The 16,769-nt window shown below is 38.1% G+C and overlaps 4 protein-coding genes and 1 non-coding gene across 5 annotated transcripts; 3 read left to right on the top strand and 2 right to left on the bottom strand.

Annotated features, from left to right (window-relative positions):
- The first annotated feature begins 82 nt into the window (after positions 1 to 82).
- Positions 83 to 2,532, top strand: LOC123423157 (photosystem I P700 chlorophyll a apoprotein A1). Its single transcript, XM_045107793.1, has one exon. It carries the CDS (start codon positions 280 to 282, stop codon positions 2,530 to 2,532), a length of 2,253 nt encoding a protein of 750 aa, XP_044963728.1. The 5' UTR covers positions 83 to 279.
- On the top strand, positions 2,462 to 5,607 carry LOC123423159 (photosystem I P700 chlorophyll a apoprotein A2). Its single transcript, XM_045107794.1, has one exon. The coding sequence runs from the start codon at positions 2,558 to 2,560 to the stop codon at positions 4,760 to 4,762; it is 2,205 nt and encodes a 734-aa protein (XP_044963729.1). The 5' UTR covers positions 2,462 to 2,557; the 3' UTR covers positions 4,763 to 5,607.
- Positions 5,608 to 5,612: 5 nt separating this feature from the next.
- TRNAR-UCU lies at positions 5,613 to 5,684 on the top strand. Its single transcript has one exon. It is a non-coding gene; the product is annotated as a tRNA-Arg (tRNA).
- A 19-nt stretch (positions 5,685 to 5,703) lies between these two features.
- On the bottom strand, positions 5,704 to 7,427 carry LOC123423160 (ATP synthase subunit alpha, chloroplastic). The gene has a single exon (XM_045107795.1). It carries the CDS (start codon positions 7,322 to 7,324, stop codon positions 5,810 to 5,812), a length of 1,515 nt encoding a protein of 504 aa, XP_044963730.1. The 5' UTR covers positions 7,325 to 7,427; the 3' UTR covers positions 5,704 to 5,809.
- Positions 7,428 to 9,754: 2,327 nt separating this feature from the next.
- LOC123423163 (ATP synthase subunit a, chloroplastic) lies at positions 9,755 to 11,324 on the bottom strand. The gene has a single exon (XM_045107798.1). It carries the CDS (start codon positions 10,927 to 10,929, stop codon positions 10,069 to 10,071), a length of 861 nt encoding a protein of 286 aa, XP_044963733.1. The 5' UTR covers positions 10,930 to 11,324; the 3' UTR covers positions 9,755 to 10,068.
- Positions 11,325 to 16,769: the final 5,445 nt, after the last annotated feature.

Below are 16,769 nucleotides of genomic sequence, written 5' to 3'. Positions count from 1 at the left end.
CGAGAAATATTTGTTTTTTCAAGATAAACAATGTCCGTTAGGCACCTAACCTTTATGTCATAATAGATCCGAACACTTGCCTCGGATTGACTTTAATATATAATTGCTCCAGTGAATAACTAAAAAAAAAGAAGGGTGGTAGTATAGTAAAGAAAAGAACTAATCACAATATCTATCTTTCAAAATCTATCTTTCAAAATCTATCTTTCAAAGATTCACTAAAAAAAAAGACAGTTGGCGGGTCTCTTTGTATGTCTTGTCCGGAAAGAGGAGGAGTTAATGATTATTCGTTCGCCGGAACCAGAAGTAAAAATTGTTGTGGATAGGGATCCTGTAAAAACATCTTTTGAGGAATGGGCGAGACCCGGCCATTTCTCAAGAACACTAGCTAAGGGCCCTGATACTACCACTTGGATCTGGAACCTACATGCTGATGCTCACGATTTCGATAGTCATACTGGTGATTTGGAGGAGATTTCTAGAAAAGTTTTTAGTGCTCATTTCGGGCAACTTTCCATTATCTTTCTTTGGTTGAGTGGCATGTACTTTCATGGTGCCCGTTTTTCCAATTATGAAGCATGGCTAAGTGATCCTACTCACATTGGACCCAGTGCTCAGGTAGTTTGGCCTATAGTAGGGCAAGAAATATTGAATGGTGATGTAGGTGGGGGTTTCCGAGGAATCCAAATAACCTCTGGTTTTTTTCAGCTTTGGCGAGCATCTGGAATAACTAGTGAATTACAACTCTATTGTACTGCAATTGGTGCATTGGTTTTTGCAGCGTTAATGCTTTTTGCTGGTTGGTTCCATTATCACAAAGCCGCTCCCAAATTGGCCTGGTTCCAAGATGTAGAATCCATGTTGAATCACCACTTAGCGGGATTATTAGGACTTGGGTCTCTTTCTTGGGCGGGACACCAAATTCATGTATCTTTACCAATTAACCAATTTCTTGACGCTGGGGTGGATCCTAAAGAGATACCACTTCCTCATGAATTTATCTTGAATCGGGACCTTTTGGCTCAACTTTATCCTAGTTTTGCCGAAGGAGCAACCCCTTTTTTCACTTTAAATTGGTCCAAATACGCAGAATTTCTGACTTTTCGTGGAGGACTAGATCCAGTAACCGGTGGTCTCTGGCTGACCGATATTGCACACCATCATTTAGCTATTGCTATTCTTTTCCTAATCGCAGGTCATATGTATAGGACCAACTGGGGTATTGGCCATGGACTTAAAGATATTTTGGAGGCTCACAAGGGCCCATTTACAGGACAAGGCCATAAGGGTCTTTATGAAATCTTAACAACGTCATGGCATGCTCAATTATCTCTTAACCTAGCTATGCTAGGCTCTACAACCATTGTTGTAGCTCATCATATGTATTCTATGCCTCCCTATCCATACCTAGCTACTGACTATGGTACACAACTTTCCTTGTTCACACACCACATGTGGATTGGCGGATTTCTAATAGTCGGTGCTGCTGCACATGCAGCAATTTTTATGGTAAGAGACTATGATCCAACTACTCGATACAACGATCTATTAGATCGCGTCCTTAGACACCGCGATGCAATCATATCCCACCTTAACTGGGTATGTATATTTCTAGGTTTTCACAGTTTTGGCTTGTACATTCATAATGATACCATGAGTGCTTTAGGCCGTCCACAAGATATGTTTTCGGATACCGCCATACAATTACAACCTATCTTTGCTCAATGGGTACAAAATATCCATGCTACTGCGCCTGGCGTAACAGCTCCTGGTGCAACAACAAGTACTAGCTTAACGTGGGGAGGCGGCGAGTTAGTAGCAGTAGGTGGCAAAGTGGCTTTGTTACCGATTCCATTAGGAACCGCAGATTTTTTAGTCCATCACATTCATGCATTTACCATACATGTGACTGTATTAATACTTTTGAAAGGTGTTTTATTTGCTCGGAGTTCCCGTTTGATACCCGATAAAGCAAATCTAGGTTTTCGCTTTCCTTGCGATGGGCCTGGCCGAGGGGGAACATGTCAAGTATCTGCTTGGGATCATGTTTTCTTAGGTTTATTCTGGATGTACAATGCAATTTCGGTAGTCATTTTCCATTTCAGTTGGAAAATGCAGTCGGATGTTTGGGGTACCATAAGTGATCAAGGGGTGGTAACTCATATTACAGGGGGAAACTTTGCACAGAGTTCCATTACGATTAATGGGTGGCTTCGAGATTTCTTGTGGGCACAGGCATCGCAAGTCATTCAGTCTTATGGTTCTTCATTATCTGCATATGGTCTTTTTTTCTTAGGTGCTCATTTTGTCTGGGCCTTCAGTTTAATGTTTTTATTCAGCGGCCGTGGTTATTGGCAAGAACTCATTGAATCTATCGTTTGGGCTCATAACAAATTAAAAGTTGCTCCTGCTACTCAGCCTAGAGCCTTGAGCATTATACAAGGACGTGCTGTAGGAGTAACCCATTACCTTCTGGGTGGAATTGCCACGACATGGGCATTCTTCTTAGCGAGAATTATTGCAGTAGGATAGTGGCTAGGAGGATTTGAAAGGCATTATGGAATTAAGATTTCCCAGGTTTAGCCAAGGCTTAGCTCAGGACCCCACTACTCGTCGTATTTGGTTTGGTATTGCTACCGCACATGATTTCGAAAGTCATGATGATATTACTGAAGAACGTCTTTATCAGAACATTTTTGCTTCTCACTTTGGGCAATTAGCAATAATCTTTCTATGGACGTCCGGAAATCTGTTTCATGTAGCTTGGCAAGGAAATTTTGAATCATGGATACAGGATCCTTTACACGTAAGACCTATTGCTCATGCGATTTGGGATCCTCATTTTGGTCAACCCGCTGTGGAAGCCTTTACTCGAGGAGGTGCTGCTGGTCCAGTGAATATTGCTTATTCTGGGGTTTATCAGTGGTGGTATACAATAGGATTACGCACCAATGAAGATCTTTATACTGGAGCTCTTTTTCTATTATTTCTTTCTACGCTGTCCTTAATAGCGAGTTGGTTACATCTACAACCCAAATGGAAACCAAGCCTTTCGTGGTTCAAAAACGCGGAATCTCGTCTCAATCATCATTTGTCAGGACTTTTCGGGGTAAGTTCTTTGGCTTGGACAGGACATTTAGTTCATGTTGCTATTCCCGCATCCAGGGGGGAGTACGTTCGATGGAATAATTTCTTAGATGTATTACCCTATCCCCAGGGGTTGGGACCCCTTTTGACGGGTCAGTGGAATCTTTATGCCCAAAACCCTGATTCGAGTAATCATTTATTTGGTACCGCTCAAGGAGCGGGAACTGCCATTCTAACTCTTCTTGGGGGATTCCATCCACAAACACAAAGTTTGTGGCTGACTGATATGGCTCACCATCATTTAGCTATTGCATTTATTTTTCTCATTGCCGGTCACATGTATCGAACTAACTTCGGAATTGGGCACAGTATTAAAGATCTTTTAGAAGCGCATACTCCTCCGGGGGGTCGATTAGGGCGTGGGCATAAGGGCCTTTATGACACAATCAACAATTCGATTCATTTTCAGTTAGGTCTTGCTCTAGCTTCTTTAGGGGTTATTACTTCCTTAGTAGCTCAACATATGTACTCTTTACCTCCTTATGCATTCATAGCACAAGACTTTACTACTCAAGCTGCTTTATATACTCATCACCAATATATTGCGGGGTTCATCATGACAGGGGCTTTTGCTCATGGAGCTATTTTTTTCATTAGGGATTACAATCCGGAACAGAATGAGGATAATGTATTGGCAAGAATGTTAGACCATAAAGAAGCTATCATATCTCATTTAAGTTGGGCTAGCCTCTTTCTAGGATTCCATACCTTGGGCCTTTATGTTCATAACGACGTCATGCTTGCTTTTGGTACTCCAGAAAAGCAAATCTTGATCGAACCTATATTTGCCCAATGGATACAATCTGCTCATGGCAAGACGACATATGGGTTCGATATACTCTTATCTTCAACGAATGGCCCCGCTTTCAATGCGGGTCGAAGCCTATGGTTGCCCGGATGGTTGAATGCTGTTAATGAGAATAGTAATTCGCTTTTCTTAACAATAGGACCTGGGGATTTCTTGGTTCATCATGCTATTGCTCTAGGTTTGCATACAACTACATTGATTTTAGTAAAGGGCGCTTTAGACGCACGCGGTTCCAAATTAATGCCGGATAAAAAGGATTTTGGGTATAGTTTTCCTTGTGACGGCCCAGGGCGCGGCGGTACTTGTGATATTTCTGCTTGGGACGCATTTTATTTGGCAGTTTTCTGGATGTTAAATACCATTGGGTGGGTTACTTTTTATTGGCATTGGAAACATATCACATTATGGCAGGGCAACGTTTCACAATTTAATGAATCCTCCACTTATTTGATGGGATGGTTAAGAGATTACCTATGGTTAAACTCTTCACAACTTATCAATGGATATAATCCTTTTGGGATGAATAGTTTATCGGTATGGGCTTGGATGTTCTTATTTGGACATCTTGTTTGGGCTACTGGATTTATGTTCTTAATTTCTTGGCGGGGGTATTGGCAGGAATTAATTGAGACTTTAGCATGGGCTCATGAACGCACACCTTTAGCTAATTTAATTCGCTGGAGAGATAAGCCTGTGGCTCTTTCCATTGTGCAAGCAAGATTGGTTGGATTAGCTCACTTTTCCGTGGGTTATATATTCACTTATGCAGCTTTCTTGATTGCCTCAACATCAGGCAAGTTTGGTTAATTTAGTTTGTTTTTTTGTACTGTATCAGCACCTAGTTCATTACTCTTGATAGAGAGGGAGGATCCGCCTTCTTAAATTTCTTTTTCTATTTATTTTTCCATCTAGGATTAGAACCGTATACTTGATAATAATAGCAACGGCACATTATGGCAAAAAAGAGTTTGATTCAGAGGGAGAAGAAGCGGCAGAAATTAGAACAGAAATATCATTTGATTCGTCAATCTTTAAAAAAAAAGATAAGAAGCAAAGTTTCTCCCTTGAGTTTGAGTGAAAAAACGAAAATGCGAGAAAAATTGCAATCCCTACCGCGTAATAGTGCACCTACACGCCTTCATCGACGTTGTTTTTTGACCGGAAGACCTAGAGCTAACTATCGACATTTTGGGCTATCCGGACACGTACTTCGAGAAATGGTTTATGAATGTTTATTACCGGGTGCAACAAGATCCAGTTGGTAAGGATAAAATACCCTTTCGTATTTGTATGGATTTCTGGAATTGATAATCATAGAGGAGCCCTCTTTACCATTCTGTATAAATGGACTATTCTATTTGTATAGATATGGTAGAGGGACGTATCGAACCCTCTTTTATCCACTAGTTACCCCTCTTTAGTTTAAGAGTATAGAGCAGTTTGGTAGCTCATAAGTCTCATAACCTTGGGGTTGCGGGTTCGATTCCCACTACCGGCCCCATACTCCTTCTTTAATGATATATGCATGATATATACATCATCCATTTGTATCTGGATTTTTTGATTTCCTAAAAGAGTTTTGGTCTAACAGTTTTTTCTCGGAAGAAGACAACAAATAAAAGAAAGAATAAAAGAAAGAATAAAATACGAAAGAAAAGCGTCCATTGTCTAATGGATAGGACAGAGGTCTTCTAAACCTTTGGTATAGGTTCAAATCCTATTGGACGCAATCTTATTTCTATCTATTCTTTAAATAACTATACTAAACTAAAAACAAAGAAAACTTTTTTGCATGATTCAAATAACAAGAGTAGACATGCAAAATAACAAGAGTAGATATGCCAAATTTATTTGTTACTGAAGGGAAAACCGTTCCAGCTGTTCCTGAATAGCTTCCTTCAAAAGGATTTCCGCTTGCTCGGTGAATGTCTTGCTAGAAGATATAATTTCTTGGAATTGAGGTTTAGTATCTTTTAGGTGTTTACGTAACTCATCCAGAAATTTATTTACCTGTTCGATTTCTAACGAATCAAGATATCCTCTTGTTCCGGTATAAATAGTAGCTATCTGCTCTTCCACTGGGAGAGGATTTGCCTGGGATTGTTTAAGCAATTCCCTTAATCGTCGACCCCTTGCCAATTGATTCTGACTTGTTTTATCGAGAGCAGAGGCGAATTGTGCAAAGGCTTGTAACTCTGCGAATTGAGCTAGTTCCAATTTTGATTTGCCAGCTACTTGTTTCATGGCTTTAATTTGAGCCGCGGATCCTACTCTGGAAACAGAAATACCCACATTAATAGCGGGTCGAATTCCGGCATTGAATAGATCCGCCGATAAGAATATTTGTCCATCTGTAATGGAGATTACATTAGTAGGAATATAGGCGGAAACGTCTCCAGATTGAGTCTCAACTATTGGTAAAGCGGTCATACTTCCTTCGCCTAAAAGAGAATTTAATTTAGCGGCTCTTTCTAAAAGGCGTGAATGCAAATAAAAAACATCCCCTGGATAAGCCTCACGGCCGGGAGGTCTTCTTAATAGAAGGGACATTTGGCGATAAGCTTGTGCCTGTTTGGAGAGATCATCATAAATTATTAAAGTATGCCGTTCGCGGTACATAAAATACTCAGCCAGGGCTGCTCCCGTATAAGGAGCGAGGTATTGTAATGTAGCAGGTGAATCCGCCATTTCAGCTACTACAATAGTGTATTCCATGGCCCCCTCCTCATGGAAAGTAGTTACTACTTGAGCTACGGAGGATGCTCTTTGACCGATAGCTACATAAACACATATTACACCTTGCCCTTTTTGATTGAGAATTGTATCTGTAGCTACTGCTGTTTTGCCAGTCTGTCTGTCCCCAATAATTAACTCTCGCTGACCGCGCCCTATAGGAATCATCGAATCGATAGCAATAAGCCCTGTTTGAAGAGGTTCGTATACGGAACGCCTGGAAATTATACTTGGAGCAGGAGATTCAATTAAGCGAGATTCGGAAGCTATAATTTCGCCTTTCCCATCAATAGGTTTAGCCAGAGCATTTACAACACGACCCAAGTAAGCCTCACTCACGGGTATCTGAGCAATTCTTCCTGTTGCTTTTACAAAACTGCCCTCTTGTATCATCAACCCATCGCCCATTAATACAATCCCAACATTTTTGGATTCCAAATTCAGAGCAATACCCCTAGTACCTTCTGCAAATTGGACTAATTCACCCGACATTATTTCACCAAGACCTATAATACGAGCAATCCCATCCCCCACTTGAACTACGCGACCTATATTCTCAATCCCTACTTTCCTATTATATTGTTCAATACGTTCGCGGAGAATTTTATGAATTTCGTCGACTCGAAGGGTTGCCATTAGTGTTTCTTGACTCTTTTTTCGAAAGCAAGGGGAAAAATAATGCCTAAATTCTAAACGAAAGTAGAAGTTCAAGGCCTAATTAATTTAATTATCTCTTCCATTCCAGGGACCCGAGAATGCCAATATTAGCACGAATCGTACGGAAATGTAACTCGGTATTCAAACAACTATTCAGAGTTCCTAGAGCTCCTTGTACGGCCTGTTGGAAAACCCGCTGTCGGACCTGATTCATTGCCCTTTGTTTTTCAAAATAAAGGGTTTCGTTTTTAGACTTTTCTAATTGTTCCAAACTAATAGAAGTAGCATTAATCAAATTTGCTTTTTCTCGTTCTATCTCAGAGTATCCATTCATTCGATACTCATCCGCTTCTAGTTCGACTTTCTGTAATCGAATCCGAGCTTTTTCGAGTTGCTCAATGGTCCCTCTACGCAATTCTTCTGAATTTCGAATAGTACTCAAGATCCTCTGTTTTCGATTATCTAATAAATCTTTTAATGAAAGTAGATTATTTTGTAAGTTTACAACTTTTATGATCTCTTCCCGAACCAAACATGAATCTTTCGATTCATTTGGCTCTCACGCTCCTTTTTTTCTTTTTTTGCTATAGCAATTTCCATATCTTTTTTTAAGTATAAGTAATGAGCCTATCCTCTATCTTATTTTTTATGTTTATATTTCAATATACCGAAACCTATATAAGACTAGATAAATATTAAGAGGACTCTTCCGCCTAGATAAAAATATATCATGGTCAGCAAAGTTGTTTCTTTATTTATATTTGCCCTTTAGTTAATAATTTCAATTTCATTAAGAAAAACTAACTAAATAAATGGAAAATGAAAATTAATAGAATTCTTTTTTTTTTTTCTTCAAATCCAAAAAATTTCTCTTTTTTATACATAGGTCGTCGATTCGGCATTGGTTAAAAAAGGGCAGGGTGCCCCTTCTTTTTTTTTCTAGTAAATAGTTCAAACCATTTTATCGATATGAGTGTTCTATATCAGATAAATTTTACATTAGCTATTTCCCGTTTAAATTCGGTACTAATACTAATATAGTTGTAGAAAGAGTACCTCTTTTTGCCTGGACTTCAAGCAGTTTAGCTTTAACCGTGTTAATGGTCTCACATTCTTGGTTTATAGAGAATCAAAATTGATTTACCAATGAGTCGCGAAATGCTATGGTTCTTCCATATGATTTCTGAATTTATTCAGAAGTAATTCGTCGAGATCGTGCACCCTTTTCTTATTTATCCGAAAAATACTAAAAAATATTCTAAAGTGCAGCCGGATAGATCCAATCTATTCTTGAAATAGACAACTCGCACACACTCCCTTTCCAAAAAAAATCAAAACACCAACCACTACAGTTAGATTTATTAGATTTGTTGCTAAAATATCGGTATTAAGCCCGAAACTGCCAGCGGATGGCCAGTGAGCTAAAAAAACGAAAGAATGGGTTACATTTTTCATATGCTCTCCTCTTATAGATAGGACGAACAAAGAACAAAGTTTTTCGATCACTTACTTCGCTCGCCCTTTTTTGATCGGTTTTTTTAATGCAAATAGATTCAATCTAGTAATTTCTTTTAGATTAAGTCTTAGGTCTTGTTTGACCGGTGAAAGGCTTCCTTTGTTGAAATGTTCCGTTCCCAAAATTCCTAAAATAAAAGGAAAAAACTTTCCACTTTCCTAAACTAAGGACGGGAAATAAGAAGGCGAGCATATCTTCTAAATTAATCATACTCAACTCAGCCCTTCCTAGAATGCGGTATTATCTGTCCCGATAAATAGATAATTCCAGGAGTAATAAATAGGAGTAAATTAAATAAAGTATTGATATAATTGGAATTGCGGAAGCAAATACCAATTTACTAAAAAAAGAAAAAAGTATCTAATCGAAATCGAAAGAACTTTTTTTTTTAGGATTAAACAAAAGGGTTCGCAAATAAAAGCGCTAGTGCCACAACTAGTCCATAAATTGTTAAAGCTTCCATAAAAGCTAGACTAAGCAATAAAGTACCTCGTATTTTACCTTCTGCTTCTGGCTGTCTCGCAATACCTTCTACAGCTTGTCCTGCAGCAGTACCTTGACCAACTCCAGGTCCAATAGAAGCAAGCCCTACGGCCAATCCAGCAGCAATAACAGAAGCAGCAGCAATTAGTGGATTCATGGTGAGTAGTTCCTCGTGTCAAAAAAAAAGAAATGGTTAAGGATACAATCAACCAAAAAATTCTTACTTCTAAGCTCTATTGGGGAGAAGTAAAGTAACTAAAAAGTACAAATTGAAATCAAATTGAAATGTGAATTGTCCGAACTACATAGAAGGGAATTCTATATCCATATATCGGATTAGATAATGAATCTAACCTAGGAATATATAATATAATATCAATATCCTATATACATTTGTTTCTTCTATTTTGTTTGCATATTTTCTCATTTTCTATTGAATCGGATTCTAAAATCATTGCTTAAAGTGGAAACCCGCATAAAAGAGGACTCCACTTATAGATATTAAGGATATTTATTATAGTATAGATCTAGCCTGACTCCACCCTCCTTAATGCATATATACTTTGAAAATTCCATAATATAGTCTATTCTATTCTCTCTCCTACAACTCTAGGCTATATATTCATACGCATTTCTAACTATTGCAACCAAGCAGATTATCTGGAACCATGCATGAATTGAGCTAAGCTGAAAAAAAAAATACTATATTCCAAAACTAGTCAATTCAATGATGACCCTCCATGGATTCACCTATATAGGCTGCGGCTAATGTTGCAAAAATAAGAGCTTGAATACCGCTTGTAAATAATCCAAGAAACATGACCGGTATAGGGATTACTAAGGGGACTAAAGAAACAAGAACAACAACGACTAATTCATCCGCCAATATATTCCCGAAAAGTCGAAAGCTAAGCGATAATGGTTTTGTGAAATCTTCTAGGATGTTAATTGGTAAAAGGATTGGGGTTGGTTTAATATATTTCTCGAAATAGCTCAATCCTTTTTTGCTAAGACCAGCATAAAAATATGCCGCTGACGTGAGTAAAGCTAAAGCAACAGTAGTATTTATATCATTCGTGGGCGCTGCTAATTCCCCATGGGGTAACTCTATAATTTTCCAAGGTAAAAGAGCACCCGACCAATTTGAAACAAAAATAAAAAGGAACATAGTTCCAATAAAGGGAACCCAGGGACCATATTCTTCTCCAATCTGAGTTTTGCTCAAGTCTCGAATAAACTCAAGGACATATTCAAAAAAATTCTGCCCGTCGGTCGGGATGGTTTGTGGATTCCGAACAGCTATGACAACTGAACCTAGCAAGATAGTAATTACGACCCAAGAAGTGATGAGTACCTGGGCATGAATTTGAAAACCTCCTATTTGCCAATAGAAGTGTTGGCCTACTTCTACACCCGATATATCGTATAACCCCTTGAGTGTTTTAATGGAACAAGGTATAATATTCATATTGTCCTCTGATAAAAATTGAACTTCAAAAAAGGAATTCTTTTGATTCAACCATCTCTTTCTCAACTCAGCAACTTGAACTATTAATTTGATATTTAGGATACCAAGAAAGCACATCAGATCATAATATATATCAATACCCTCTAATATATATCAATATTCCCCTTCTTTTTTCTATGCAAAACAAATTCTATGCAAAAAAAGATATAGTAAGTCATTCCATAAATCTACGCAGTTGTCCAAGAATTCACTATATATTCTTAATCAACGATTTCTTATATAGAGAGAACGGCCCTCACAAATTGAAAATACTAATTTGTTAAGAATCAATCGAATTGAAGTCATAGTGTCATCGTTGGCTGGAATCGATATATTCGCGAGATCCGGGTCACAATTTGTATCGACTAAAGAAATAGTAGGAATTCCCAAAATGGCACATTCCCGAAGAGCTATATACTCTTTTTGCTGATCAAGGACGATCACAATGTCTGGCAATCTCGTCATATATTTGATCCCGCCGAGATACCTTTGTAAGGTAGATAATTTTCTCTTCAAGATTGCCACATCTCTTTTTGGGAGATGGTGGAATTTTCCCATTTTTTCTTCCGCTCTTAAGTCTCTAAATTGAGAAAGTCTAGTTTTCGTAATCGACCAATTCGTTAACATACCACTGAACCACTTTTTATTAACATAATGACAACGAGCCCTTATTGCAGCTGATGCTACTAAATCTGTTGCTCTTTTTTTGGTACCAACAATTAAGAAACTTTTTCCCTGACTTGCTGCATCAAAAACTAAATCACAAGCTTCTGATAAAAAACGGGCCGTTCTAGCGAGATTTATAATATGAGTACCTTTACGCTTTGCCGAAATGTAAGGGGCCATTTTAGGATTCCATTTCTTAATACCATGACCAAAATGAACTCCTGCTTCTATCATCTCTTTCAAATTAATGTTCCAATATCTTCTTGTCATTTTTTCCACACTTCCTTTTTTTTTCATCCTAACATTCCATTACGGAATTTATTTCTTTTTGAAGATTAAGAAAGATCCGAAATAGCTTGAAATAAATAAAATAATAATTGTTCTGAGAGAACCTTGTACTAAGAGTTGGCCATTGATACATTGATACATGGTATAAACAAAACCTTAATTTAATGAATTAACTGACTTGTTTTACTTATTAAAATAAAAATCTTAAAAATCTAAAATTTAACCTGTTAGTGTTCTAAGTTCAAAAGTCTAGTAAAGTAAAAAATATGTTTTATGTATCCTTAGGGTTAAATGTTAAATGGGGGTTTTTATGTCTCATAAAAATTGTTTGTTACGTCAGAATCTGAAGAAACTAATTCTGTATGGAGAAACAAAAAATCTCTCATTTCCGACGCGAATAGATTTTTTTTTTTTATTTCGAAATAAAGGTTCTTGTCTTGTGGGGAACGATGCACAAATTTTTGGAATCCGGTACCAACAGGTATAATCCCCCCCAGAACTACGTTTTCTTTCAAGCCTTTCAACCAATCAATGCGACCTCGTAGGGCAGCTTTTGCTAAAACTCGAGCAGTTTCTTGAAAACTTGCTTCAGATATGAAACTTTGGGTATTCAGGGAAGCCCTTGTTATTCCCAATAAGATTGCCCGATAATAGATCGATTCATCCAAAGCTCGCCCTGCTCGTTCCGCTCGCAATAGTCCGATTAATTCCCCAGGCGAAAAAACATTAGACATTCCATCTTCGGAAACCCGCACTTTTGATGTTACTTGGCGTATAATAATCTCTATATGTCTATTATGGATCTGTACCCCTTGGGATCGATAAACCTTTTGGATTTTATTAACCAAAGAAATACGACTTTGGGCTATGGTTAGCTCAGCTCCAATCAAGAATCCCCAAGGGACCCCAAGAATTCTTGGTATACGCTCATTCCAATCCTCAATTCTCCTTTCGAGATTGGGGGATAATGAATCAATTGAACGCGCTTCAAAGATTTGTTCCACTTTTGGAAGACCTTGCGTTATGTCACTAGATCTCGATTTTTCATATATAAACGTAACTAACCTATCTCCCTTGTAAAGGATTTCTCCATAATGACCATTAACAGTTGCTCCTGTAGTGGCCAAATAAGGTTTAGCTGCTCTTATAACAAAGGAATCCATATTTACACTGAAAATTTGACCAGATTTTTTTATGTGCGATTTAAATAGACATACATTTTCACAAATAAATTGTCCAAGGTGAATTATTGCCAATGTCTCTTCCCAAGAATCATGATGGACAAAGTGACAATTCAAAAGGAATGGATCCAACATTATGTTACTATCGAAATTGGAAATCCTTTTATTTTCATCTATTAAAGAGTATTTAAGTTCTTGAAGTACTTGGAAGGTTTGTTTCAAATTGTCAACGAACAAATATTTTTTTAGCAGGATTTTATTATGCGTTAGTAAATAGTAAGATGAAGAAAAATGCGATATACTAGCTACAATAGCCCCTAAGGGCCCAAAAATTTCTAGAATAGGAATTCTAGGATTCCATTCTTTTATCGCATTGGGATGTTTTGAATTCTTGAATAAACCAATTCGAGAACAGTTGGATGCCGACAAAATCATCAAAGATTGGTATTCTTTATTTCGATTCAACAAAGTGCCAATAGCTTCTTGATGTTGGCTAAGTGATTCAATCTTCGCCTTGGAATAAAAAGAATTGCTATTGGCGCGATCTAACCTATTATGGGGAGTCGGTCCTCCACTTGTCCTATCATACCTTTTTCGTGTATACGAAATAGTGGACTTGACTAACTCAATTCTTAGGAAATCGCGAATAAGATCATTTGCTCTTACCTCAACAAGGGAAGCACCAGCCTTTTCTTTTTCTTCTTGTTCCCAATTCACTACTAAGCAAGTTCTAACAAATTGACTATTTGTGTGATAAATTCTTTGAGTTAACTTGCTATTTTCATGATAAATAAAATTGACAAGTCGAATTTGGAGATTATTTTCTTCTTGCAAGAGATCCTGCGGGAAAAGTGTTGCTAAATTTCTTCCTTCGTCCATTTCATATGCCACTGTAGGGCGAACGGAAACAAAATACTTTTCCTTGCTCTTGAGAATTTTTTTCCGTTGAACATAGACCCAATTTTTCTTTTTTTTTGATTCCTTAGAATCTTTTTTTTGTCTTTCTGGCGGTATCAAACACCCACCTAATATCTTATCTGCCTCTTCAGGAAAATGAATATCTCCGGAAAATATTTTGAGTTCCGTATGGCTTTTTTTTCTCTTCACTCGGACCAGTCCGCCTAGTCCACTTCTTGTATTTTTTGTGAGTTGTGTATCCACTCCAATAATACTATTGTCAAGTATCTTTAGGGATGAAGATCTCGGCAAGATATGAAGTTCTTGAAGAATGAAAAAAAACCGATCTACTTCTTTTTGGTATTTTAGACTAAATTCTTTTGTTCCTCGATGCTCAATCAAACCCTCTTTTTTTAAGATGGAATCTTCCTCTGGGCTCTCGTATTCGTCCTCTGAGTCTTCTTCTGAGTCTTCCTCTAAAGTACCATATTTTTCCTCGCCGCTTTCCCCGGGGCTGCCATATTCGTCTTCTGAGTCTTCTTCTAAAGTTCCATATTCGTCCTCTTGGGTCCTATATTTGCTCTCTGGGTTCCCATATTCCTCTTCTGAGTCTTTCTCTAAAGTCCTATATTCGTTCTCTGGGTTCCCATATTTGTTTTCTGGGCTCCCATATTCGTTTTCTAGGGTTTCATATTCGTATTCGTCTTCTAGGATTCCATATTTAGATTCTTCTAGGGTTTCATATTCGTCCTCTCGGGTCCTGTATTCGTGTTCTAGGGTCTCATATTCCTCTTCTGAGTCTTCCGCTCGAGTCCTATATTCTTCTTCTAGGGTCCTATATCTAAATTTAACAATTCCTGAACCCTTTTTATCTTTTCTGTATCGGGGATCGTCAAAATAAGCAAAAATAGTATTTCTACGTAAAACACCCATAAAGGGGATTTCAATCGAAATCCCAAAACAGGATATTAGTTCTTTCTCTTGTTCTTGATGATATTGTAATGGAATGACGAACCTATTTCTTCGCTTTTTCGCCAACAAATCTGAATTATCTTGAAAAATAGAAGGATAGATCAAATTCCAATGGCCATTGGACATGATTCGATCCGACGTTGAATAATCAAGAATTTCCCTATCTTTTTTACCATAAGTATTCATTTGATCTTGATCCTTGTGGAGTGAAAAAGACGCTATACTGGATCTGCACATACTTACGGATAATATCCATAAATGGCTTGTTTTTGGTAATCGACGAAGATTACCATATTGATATTCGGGCGCATGGTAAACATCAGTACTCCAGTGCATTTCGCCGTCTGATTCAGAATAAATATGCTTTTGTACCCTTTCTTTAAAATGTAAAGTGGACGTTCCGGCACGAATCTCCGCAATTACTTGTTCAGATTTTACATATTGATCATTTTGCACTAGAATCAAGCTTTTTGAGGGAATATTCACACTATATAGAATATCTTGACTCTGAATAGTTACATGCAAGTCTATATAACATAGAAAAGCAGGCTGTCCATGACGGGTACGTGTGGGGTGAACCAAATTCTCATTGAATTGGATTTTTCCATTCGAAGGGGATCGTACAAGGTCGGCAGTACCCCCTGTGAATACTCCGCCAGTATGAAAAGTTCTTAATGTTAGTTGAGTCCCTGGCTCCCCAATTGATTGACCCGCAATAATACCTACGGCTTCTCCCAATTCCACCAGATCACTATGAGTAGGACTCCGGCCATAGCATAATTGACAGATCCAAGAAGTGCTTCGGCAAGTAAAGGGGGTTCTAATATATATTGGTTGTGCTCGAAATGGTTGTGCTCGAAAGGCAGTTATGAATCGATTGACTAATCCAATTCCAATATCTTGATTTCGCGCGGCAATGCATCGTGAACCGATATATATATCGTCTGCTAATACACGACCAATTAGTGTTTGGACAAAAAGTTTTTCCGTCATCCCATTTTGAGGACTTACAGAAATACCTCGGATAGTACCACAATCTCTTCTACGCACAATAATATGTTGAACTACTTCAACAAGTCTACGTGTAAGATATCCAGCATCTGCTGTTCGTACAGCAGTATCTACAACCCCTTTGCGGGCTCCATAGCAGGAAATTATATATTCTGTCAAAGAAAGTCCCTCGCGTAAATTGCTTTGAATAGGTAAATCAATCATTTGTCCTTGAGGGTCCGACATTAATCCTCTCATACCTACTAATTGGTGTACTTGAGATGCATTTCCTCTGGCTCCTGAAAAAGACATTAGATAGACTGGATTAGAAGGATCCGTTATCCGAAAATTTGAATTCATTTCTTGTTTCAAATATTCACTTGTCGCATACCATATCTCAACAGATTGGCGTAATTTTTCTACCGCGTGTACAGCCCCATAATAATAGTGTTTCTCCAAAAGAAAACTCTGTTGTTCCGCGTCTTGGACTAACCATCCCTTAGAGGGTATTGTTAAAAGATCCTCGATTCCTAACGAAATCGATGTAGTAGTGGCTTGATAGAAGCCCAGAGTCTTTAGTTGATCCAGTATATGGGATGTATATCCCATTCCAAATGATCTATTAATCTGCTAATAAGTCGTTTCATACCAGTTCCGTCTATCTCTTTATTATGAAAGACCAGATTGGCCCGTTCCGCCATACATAAGTACCCCCTTTTCGGCTGAGTAGGATTCGACAATTGCTGAGTAGGATTCGACAATGGGCCTGAGTCAGTGATTCGAAAATTTAATTAACTTAATTGCCTCAATCTCAATCTGGATTCGCGTGGCAAATAATGATGATACTAGGGAAATCGGAATGCCCCCCGAAAGCAAAGGGGAGGGGCATCGCCGAATCTAACTTTCTTGTTTAGGTAGTGTATG

This window comes from Hordeum vulgare, unplaced genomic scaffold (genome assembly GCF_904849725.1).
Source record: "Hordeum vulgare subsp. vulgare unplaced genomic scaffold, MorexV3_pseudomolecules_assembly, whole genome shotgun sequence".
Classification (NCBI taxonomy): domain Eukaryota; kingdom Viridiplantae; phylum Streptophyta; class Magnoliopsida; order Poales; family Poaceae; genus Hordeum; species Hordeum vulgare.
Note: the sequence above shows the minus strand (reverse complement) of the source record. Positions and strands in the feature narration are given on the sequence as shown.